The following is a 10,623-nucleotide window of genomic DNA, read 5'->3' as shown; positions in this document are numbered from 1 at the left end:
TTCTAGAAACCTATTATATATCTAAGATTTCTAATGCTCAAATGAATAATTTCTTCAAAAGATTAAAGAGACATTGCTGAAATTTCTTATCATCCTTCCCATTCCCTCATTATTTTCAGTCCAGTAGCTGAAACAATGTCACTGGTGAAGAAAATCAAGTTTTACATTGTAGCCAACACCAAACTTCTTATTTATGATACAATGAGGGTCTGTTTATGTATTGCCTTTTCTTTTTCTTGATCTAAAGATACAATGTAAGTCCTGCAAGAACTCCCTGATCAGAAATCTAGCAGTTTCCCCATTAGAATGGCTTGGGCTTTTCTGGCTTGCTTTTCTGGTCCAATGATGAAAACCTGCACCAAAGCAATCCTAAGATGAGACAAGTAATCGACTTGATGAAAGCCTGCATCAAACAACTACACATGTACTACTCTAGGACAGCAATTGGAAATGCTTTTAAGAAGAAAAAAAGTTGACCTGTTTATTTACTTAAAGACCTTTCAGGCCAAAAGTATCCGGTCGATACCATAAATTGAGCAACCCAAAAGTAATTAAATCTAGTCAACAACTTTGCAGAAACAGTAGTTAAGGTGGAAAGTCAAAACTATTTGCAATTTTGCATCTTATATGAGGGGTTCACACACAGAAGCAAGGATACAGGCAACCAACCACCTGAGGATCTAAAATGGTGCACACTGAACTTGGTTGCATGGTCTTGTTTATGTTACCAAAAGAAAAACAGCATGTGTACCAAATATTTTTGGTGGAAAAAGACAATTTCAAGAGGTACAAATACAATAGCATTCAATGTTTGACAACATAGCACTAACCTTATCAGGAGGACCTTTAGCACCTCCGATGAATATTTCAGCACTGCAAATGATAAGATTGTCAAATTGAAGGAGAGTTTTTACCCTCGATGGGAAATAAGGCACACATTAAAAGCTGAAGAAAAGAAACATACTCGCATGACTGCTTTATCGACAATATAGAAGCTCCCCTTCTGCCAATAACACGTCCCATTTTCCCCGGGGGAACATCAACAACAGACAAAACTTCTTCCTCAGGGATACTTCCGTCAGCAACAATATTTTCTGCAATCACAACCCACCTAATATTAGTAAGTTCGCTCTAAAGGTACAAGCATAAGACTTTCATCTGGGACAGAATTTCTTTAGTCTGAATTCTGCACCCCAGCAATGGCAGATTTAGATGTATGTCTGTGTTAGTCATGTAAAACAAACATCTGCATGGTTCTTGAACTGAACAACTTATGAGACATATTTCATTGCTTTATCAAGTTAAATTTTCGTGACAACCATTAATAAAAAGGTACTTACAAAATTTCAACCTAAGGACTAGACAATTTTAAAAGTGGTGTTTCATAAAAAGGTACTTACAATACAACTTTTACCAGCATGCTTGCTATAGCTGCCTATATGCTTCAATCAATCAAATAGGCCTAAGTTCCAAATTAGTTGAAGTCATCCATATAAATCCTTCATATGCACTTCACTCAATTCAGGTCCACTCCAATACTAAATAAATTTATCTTTTTAAGACAAACTAGTGGTTCTAAGTATCACATTTACTCCTATATACCTATAGGCTCAAAAGATTAAATTCATTTCCATGAGATAAACCACAGATGACTTTTATATTTACAGCAAGCTTGGGGTTGAACCATGTAAAGCTAACAGAAATTCTTTCCATCCTTTTTTTATTTGACCTTACATCTCATAGGCCATAGCCAAAGAAAAATCTTGAATTTCCGGAAAAAAAACCCAATGAAATACACATATGCCTGAATTACATGTAAAAGTCAACAAAACCAGCCAATACTGAGAGAGACGGGGAAGAAATATACCTGGAATTGGAGGTAGAGGCGGCCAGTCTGCAAAATGATTGTCATTGATGCAGAAACAGCGACAATAGAGGGCACCACGGACAGCTAGGTTCCATAAGGACTTGTCATTCAGCTTTTGCACCATCTTATGGTATATATGGAGAAGAAATCGGACGTCATCTGCAGCAGCACGGATCATCTGTTCAGACAATGGCCTATATGTCCAATACTTGGGGTCCTGGAAATGTGAAAGTCATAATTAACCAGATAAAGTTTAAGCAGATTTAGTGACTGGAAAACTACAAAAACATCGATATTCAAGGAAAGAAAAAGACATGAAAAAAGTATAGTAATTCTACTCCTATTTGTTTATTTGCTGGTTTTAGATGGAAAACAGGCTCGGAAAAATAATTCATCAGCTGGACGATCTCACAGTTGACCTACTAATTTATATGACTCATCAGAATTTCTCGTACATGCTACTATTTGACACTTACATAATGCCACTGGATGAAATGAGAAAAACATAGTTAAGACAAATGATGACTTTTCCCAGAGTAATGAAGGGAATTCAGACAACATGAGAAAGGTTCTTTCATCTTTTAGCCACCATAAAAACTAACCAGGAAAGAGAGATCACAAAACAGAAGAAACATAGAACCTCTTGCTTTCCTTTTGGCTAGGACCTTTGGCACAAGTAGCAGAATCTTACTACTCAACATGTGAAAGAACACATCTCCAATTATTTTCTTAGGCAAGTAGATAAAAGGAGACAAACTTGGGGTGTTCATTTCCTTCCTTCTAATTTTGTAGTTGGCTCTCCAAATTGAGGAGCAAAATGTTGACAAAGCCCCCCATTTTTGCTTAAGAGGCTGAAGTGCTCATATTAAGTCTCTAACTACGAGAAATGGATCCATCTTTTTCCTTGACATACCCCGTAGGAATGGGTGTGATTTGGTTATGGGTACTTCATGCAAATTCTTCGAGATACACTAAAAATTAGTTTTCTTTTTTTTAAAAAAAAGCTGCACATACCAATATCAGTTATCTATGCACACCCAAATCAACTACATATCCATAAACAAATCCATGTAACATAGGTCTCTAATGTAACTATTGCTACACAAGGACACAATTTAATCCAAGAAGAGTACAACAAAATGGAAGCAATGAACATGTTCAAAACAAGAAAAACAACTTCTCTTTGCTGATGTGCAAGCAAAATTTTGACGAACCTGTCTTAGAAGAACTCTGACTTCTTCTTTCTCATCATAAGATACTCCTGTCCAAACAAGCAAGAAGATGTTCAGTTCCCAGTTTCCACAAATCAAATCTAAATCTGCTCAAAACTTACACCAGAGTAGAGAAGCACTAAGTTTACAACACAAACACAAGAGAACACTAAATACTGCACCAAACTCAAACTGTTCCTATCCTTGCAGCTGCTTTAGTGTGGGTATAAACTATAAAGAACACAAAGAGTAAAGGTTCATTTCTGTGAACAAGTTATATTAGGATTATTTTTAAGTGGGGATAAAGGAACAGGGATCAAACAATGACGGGATTATTTAGTGGATATACTTGTATTGGTAGATATTTAGTTCATTGGACTAGAAATGGGAATTAAAAGGTATAACATAAAACTACAAATTTGGATGAAGAATTACATTTCGACCATAATTGGATACAAAGAAATGAGTATCTATGCCACTCTTGTTAAAGTAAAATTGCAGCCTATTATCCACAGATAAATTAGAATTTATATAAAACATGTATTATAACAGTGCCAAAATAATTAAAGGTAGTTTGATGAACTGTTTTTATACCCAAATCACTTAGCCAAATCTATTCCAGATAATCTACAACTAAGACAACTATCAGATAATTAATTATGGTCTTTTTATAGATTTAAGACTTGTTATGTCTCCCATCAGGCCTTCCACGAAGCCAAAAGAACATAGAATACTCATACATCAGGATTTCTCCTACAATATAGTCCCTCTACTGATGAAGAAATAAGAAGTCTGTGGGGAAACAATTTTTTTTATCAGCTGGTAAAACAGCAAAAGAAATATATGTGTTAAGTCTCCATTGCAAGTCAAAGATCCCATTTTCTAGAGAAGTATGCAGAAAATTCACAGGAAGTGACAGCAAATAAAACGGATACACCTACTCTTGTAAGCTGGTTGGTGCATTTGAAAGTGGAACAAACACAGAGCTGGAATGCTAGAGATCAGGGCCAAAATATCAAGATCCTCAAGCTCGCAGATGACATCAATTTGAGCGAAGGGAAGAAAAAGTGAAATTTTCAAAATTGTAAAAAAAATGCAATGAAAGAGTCCAAAAAACATTACAACAACAACAACATACTCAGTATAGTCCAAAAAACATTAAATCCACAAAAAAATTCATAGGCAATAAAGCCACACAGTATAGTATTAAAGGGATACCAAACAACTTGAATACAAGCTCCAGTTGATGGAACTCATAAGTTTCAAGATAGTTACATTCTTTTAGAAGGCAGCATGGTAGTTGTGATAATTTTAGTTCTGCTAATGAGGTTAATATTTCTACCTTGGAACTTGTTATCTAATTTATAGGAAAAGGCATTCATAAACATGATTGTTTCCACTAGATGTTATGTTTCCTTCATCCTTGCTTTCAAGCTCATATCTATGCAGCAGAATCCACAGAACAGGGTTCAAAATTTCAAGCCACACGTAAGCAAGAAAAGATTTAAAGCAGAAAGATCAATACCACAATAACGTGGGTCAGCAAGTAGACCAACAAATGATATGTGACAATCTGGGACCCGTGCATGTCCTTCTTGTTCATTGATCAAAGAATATGCAATCTGCTTGAGGGGAGAGTATAAACGTTAGCAATCCAAGTATATCAAACTTGCCATAACCATACTACTCCCCATTTATCACTTCCAGACAAATAAACCCTAGCTAAAGTCAGCTAACATAATATCAATATTGAATTTATAAAAAGAATGGACATGCAAAGGAACATATTTTGGGAAATAAAAACAGAAATATAAGAGAACAAGTGATGAAAGATGTGACTCGTTTGATCCTCTATGTTCTTTTGAATCAGTCAATTCAATACACATAACATGCAACAACCATTAACCACATCACCTCCCAGTTGGGAAGAAGAAACTACCTTGAAACCTTAAGAATAAAGAAGAGGTTAAGGAAAGAAAACTAAATGAAGGGCCCATGTGGTGAATAGGAACAAACCAAACATAATTGAATGGACTGAAAAATCCAAGTTTTAAATTTACCCTTCACAATACTTGGCAGTAAGGCAGTAACGCAAAATAGGCCCCTCACAAAGCAGCCGGTATCATCTTACTTTCCATTTTAGTATATTTCAAGAACAATGTCACTATCTACATGTAGTAACTCTCTAATTTCAAGAATCCCTCATTACATGTTTAAGATCACAAGATTCAAGAGTCTCCCTCGCTTTCTTAAACTCTATGCCTAGTCAAACTAAAACACAGAGTGAATTGGATGGAATAATTTTTTTATTAACCATAGGGCTTTATAGTCACTTGTAAGCAGAAAACCTGCAGAAAATCTGAGTAAATATTCAACAATTAAAATGTCTCAACAACCTAAGATATCAAACAAAAAAATAAAACTTTGACGAAGTAGTAGATTCCTCATACAACTAGACAACTAATTATTCAACCAAAATTATAGCAGCAAACACAATAGTCAAAACTCCTCCGTTGCTTTATTTGCTTCAGTCTACAAAGGCTGTTCCTCCTTGATTGGTGATTTTTTTACTGTGCTTGAGAACTGAGAAATTGCAAGGGGGTGGTAGTAGTAATAGTTTATCTTCATCACAACTTTCATAAATCATAGGCTTCAAAATAAGACTTCATTTCACGAATGAATTTGACATTTTCACCAGTGAAGGTTTGTGGAGCATTCAATGAAAAACTGCTGCTTGCCTTGTTGAAAAATATGGTTAAACGAAATAAGGTATGAGTTAAAATTGGTTTCAAAATGGTTCTTCTTGAGTAAAAACTCACACATCCTATGATATAAATTGAGGCTCTGCTATCGTTGTTGGTTTTTTTATAAAGATGGAGCAACAAGGAGGTTGAAAATATGTTTAAAAATTTGTCTCTTCATTTGTTTTATTAACCATAGGATTTTAAATAGCCATTTGAAAACAGAAAATCTGCAGAATAATATAACCAAACAACTAATAAGTCTCAACAGTATCTAACAAAAGTTTAAACTTATACTACTAGATTTCTAATGATGATTCTAATGAATAATCCATCAATGACAAAGTAGTGGACAAAGTCTACAACTGAACAACTAATTATTCTAGAAAAACTGTAGTAACAAATGCAACATCCAATAATTCCTCCTTCACAAATCATGTGACCTACTCTTTGATCATCCTCCAAATATTCTCGACCACTTTCAGTATCAACAAACTTGTCTACGTCCGATATTCAAACTATATAAACGACCAATACATAGTATTAGCTCTAGTTTTGTCTTTCAACAAACATGTCAATCTATATACATCTTAACTATTATTTATAATATATACTACTAATAATTGTATTAATTCTACTTTCAACAAACTGCTCCAGCTTCATACATTTCAAGTTTTCAACTATTTTCAAAACACATCTTAAACTAACAGCATGTGTAAATTAAGTATACTGAGAAAACTTCAATTGAAAATTCTTGCCTGTGTATCCACAACATTGTGCAACTTTATGCCAAACTGAAAATACAATGCCTGAAAGAAGAATGAGCAAGTAAATTAAACATGCTACAATGCTTCAAAATACAAAGAATTTGAAAAATAGAAGAAATCAATAAGTGACCTCACTATCTCGTTTGCAATCATGAATAACTTTTGTGATGTAGTTAGACTCGAGTGCAGGCTTACAAGCTTGGACAACAGCCTCCCCACCTTGAACAGCATCAACCAAATATATTGCGTCCGGAAACGCAAGCTGCACAAACAAAAGTTTATCAACTGGAAGCTTCTCTTTTTCTCTTGGGTTAGATAAGTGTTATCAACTGGAAGCATTATGAACACCAGGTTAGGTTGCAACTAGCATTTTTTGTTTTGATCTAAAATAAGCTAGAAGAAACAAGCGGGGAAATTTAATAGCAAATCTGAATATGCCACAGCCTTAGAAGCTCTTTATGGATGATGAAGCCTCCAATCCACCAGACAAGAAAAAAGAAATTAGACACAAGGATTCAGAGGCCCAATTATTTTAAAAATCAGTTTTGAAGGCAAGGATACAAGAACAAGGATTAAATTTAGCACACGGCACATTCAAAATGACTTTTAAGAACTCCCAAAATACACTTATTCCAATCTAAATGACTCAATTTGACTAATATGATGATTTGGAAGAATTCATATTTTAACATGTTGTGTAATTAGTTTGAGGTATAGCTTTGACTTAGTAGGAAAGTCAGGGTACTATGTTAGGAAGATATCACATCAATGCTAGAAAAGCCACAGTATTGCCTATCAACCAATAAATAGTTGAATACAGTAAATTTACAATGAATTCTTGGAGACAGTTAAAGAGGGGGCAAAGTCAATTGAAACAAACCAAAAAGGCAGTAGAAGTTAACTGCATTAGGAACAGTTGGAACTTACATAAATACATAAAAAGTAAACATTGGAAATGCAGGGAATACAAAAGTAGCAAGAGAAGAAGGAAACAAGAAATAAGATCTTTAAAAAGAATACACGCTGCCACCACATCATGAGATTTTTTCAAATTTAGAATAAGAAAGTCTACAAAGAAAGTCAGACCAATGTAAAACTGGCAACATAAATGCTTAATAGCAGCAAGTTACACTTGTTAAGGCATGTAGGTACTCTAACCCCAGCACTTCACACTCATGTAAGCTGAGGATTGACTTCTAATAATATCCACATCCTTTTTTCGTCATCCACTAACTTTCCTCCTTGAACCTACTTTTGTCATAATTTTCGACATAGCAAGATGTTCTGAAATTCAGAAAATGGAAAGCCTGATGATTCCACTTACAAGCAATTATTTTTGGGTGCATTTGGACAGAAAGAAACCGAAGATGTTTTGATGGTTTATCAACTCAAACATTTAGTTGGAACTATCTCACTCCTGTAAATAGTGCTCACTACGTTCTAGATTTTGTTAGCTCCCTGATCTTAGCTTAGATATTCTGTACTGGAGCTATTATCCAACTCTTTGTACTCACTGCATCTTCTTGATGCATTTAAATGAAATTCTATTCATCAATAAAAGAAAGGAAAATGTAAAGCCTAAACGAATTCAAACAAATGCAAATCTGGCTATATAAAAGCTTTATCACATCAAATACACTTTTGAAGGCATATAAGTTCTCTAATCCCACCAACTCTCCACATTACCCCATTCGTCAAAGCAAAGAATTGACTTCTAAAAATAGTGATCTCCCTTTCTCCTTCCTTCACTAAAAATATCCTCTATCATCTCTCTTCGGTCACATTGTTCAACTGCTTACTCTTCAGTCCACAATTGGATGTTCCTTCAGTGAGGGTAAAATGAGTGAGAAAAGAAAGGAAGAAGATCCAACGATACTAGCTGTGATATCTCAATGTTGAACATGCTGAAGATGTCTATTCTCATATTTGTCTTCGAATTCATCTATTCTCTTCCTTCTCTATCAAACATAAAATCTCCTAAACACACAGCAGATCACAGATGAAAACAGCCAAAACAGATTACTCACAATGGCCACCTTAATTACATTGCCTGCGTATATCGTGATATCTTAGACCACCATGAGAGAATGTACGAGGTAAGAAAGCCAGCCTAATCATTCCCTCCCAAACTAGGATTACCACATAAAATAAAATGAAACTTTTGAGCAAAACACCAAGTTTGAATTCTACATTACAAGCTCAATTCTGTAAATATGGCTTTTGCACTGCCCCAGTGCTTTCAATAGCAATGTTACCAGTTTCAAAAAAAAAAAAAACATTACAAGCTCAATAAATTCAAAGGCTTACCAGGTCCATGAAAAGTAAGACCATCAAATTGAGTTAAGCAATTTCATTAATCTAGAGCTGTATGGATTACAACTTCTCCAAGGGTTCTTGGGACCTCTTTTCACTAACCTCAAAATATTTCATAATTGCATACCATGTAACACCATACTTCAACTTAAATGAGAAATCTAATTCGAAATTTTAAGGCGGAATGACACAATGTATATTCAGATTCTAGATTTACCTGCATAATACAGAGAGTCCCATGGCGACAAAGATCAACACCCTCACAATCAAAACCAATCACCAGTTGTGTCTCAGCAGAAGGTTCCAAGAATTCAACAGGTAGTTCAGATGGATTAGTGACAACATGGATTGGCACTGTAGAAAATTGTGCCTCTTCCCCTTGGATTTTTTCACCTAGGAAGACCAACATCAAATAACTTTCAGTTTTCATTTCACATCCTCCTTTACTTTTCCTTTTCCTTATAACAAAATTTTAGGTCAAATACCACATGCCATTGTTACAAACATGCAATATTCATAGCTCGGAATATATCTATACAAACAAGAATCACATAAAAATAGGATGTACAATGGTTAAACAATGTGCAGCATCTATACTAAAACAGGAAAACAACCAGCAAGTCACAAAATCCCATTGGAATAGTTAAAAAATCTAAAAACTTCGGACTTGCCTATATCCATTGATGCAAAACCTTCAAAACTAATGCGACCACAAAAAGTACCAGAAAACGCATGAAAGTAAAAACCTAATTTCATGAAAATGGAGAATGTAACGCCCAAGAAATCCAAAAAAAGAGAGAGAAAAACAAAGAGTTTTGATTTGATCGCTAAAATCAGGAATTTTAACAGATTAGAGGGATGAGATTACCAGGGTCAGGAGGCAAAGTTTGTTGAGTAGACGCCATGTGATCGGAGCATCCAAGCAGATCGGCAAAAGTTTCAGAGGGAAATATTCATTTCTTTTTGTTTCTGTTGTTTATGTGTAAAGTTGGTTATTTATTAGAATCTTGAATGAAGATTTGTCTTGGTGTGAATCTTGTTGAAAATAAGGGATGGTCTAATTAATCACTTTTTCCTTATTTTACTTGTAGATTAAGTAGTCTTAAACTCAATTATTGACTTATTTTCTTTGGATTTGAATAATGAATAATTTAATATTGCTTGTTTTGAATTATCAAGAAACTAAAAAGTTTTTTTAAAAATATATATAAGAATAACAATTCTATAAATTGATAATTTCTTATTTAATAATGATAATACATAAATATGTCATTTAATTTGGTCTCATTTTATATTTGTGCCCTCCAACTTTGAAGTACACACTTAAACTTGTATGAAGTTTAATGAATAAACACACATGTCATACGTGACATCTTACATGACAATTTGTGTCATACCTGTATTATGTCACATAGAACTCGTGTGTCTATTTGTTCAACTTTATACACGTTTAAGTGTCTACCTGTGTAATCCAAAGTTGGAGGACATAAATGTGAAATGAGGTTAAGTTAAATGACACATTTATGTATTCATGTTAGTGTTAGATAAGACAACATTGATATTTCTAACTATATATTACGATACATTGGAAAAGTTGAATATAACTTAATTATATATGAAGTAATACACTGATTATACATGAAGTATATACTGATGAATTCAATCTCGATCAACTTAAAATCACCTCTAAATAGTCCCAAAATTTAGATATGAAATCCTCTCGA

At 34.2% G+C, this 10,623-nt stretch overlaps 2 protein-coding genes across 2 annotated transcripts in view; both read right to left on the bottom strand.

Moving 5' to 3' along the window:
- Positions 1-10,623, bottom strand: part of LOC125841173 (vacuolar protein sorting-associated protein 32 homolog 2-like) — a 134,413-nt gene that overhangs the window by 55,978 nt on the left and 67,812 nt on the right. The gene's annotated exons all lie outside the window — the stretch shown is intronic.
- Positions 74-9,924, bottom strand: LOC125841171 (uncharacterized). Its single transcript, XM_049520234.1, has 10 exons — positions 9,768-9,924; positions 9,117-9,292; positions 6,717-6,848; positions 6,578-6,628; positions 4,604-4,700; positions 3,082-3,128; positions 1,868-2,084; positions 965-1,094; positions 831-873; positions 74-353 (listed from the first exon to the last, which is right to left on the bottom strand). Exons 1-10 carry the CDS (start codon positions 9,802-9,804, stop codon positions 279-281), a joined length of 1,005 nt encoding a protein of 334 aa, XP_049376191.1. The 5' UTR covers positions 9,805-9,924; the 3' UTR covers positions 74-278.

This window comes from Solanum stenotomum, chromosome 10, assembly GCF_019186545.1.
Source record: "Solanum stenotomum isolate F172 chromosome 10, ASM1918654v1, whole genome shotgun sequence".
Classification (NCBI taxonomy): domain Eukaryota; kingdom Viridiplantae; phylum Streptophyta; class Magnoliopsida; order Solanales; family Solanaceae; genus Solanum; species Solanum stenotomum.
The sequence above is the reverse complement of the archived record's forward strand: the minus strand, read 5'-3'. Positions and strand labels throughout refer to the sequence as shown.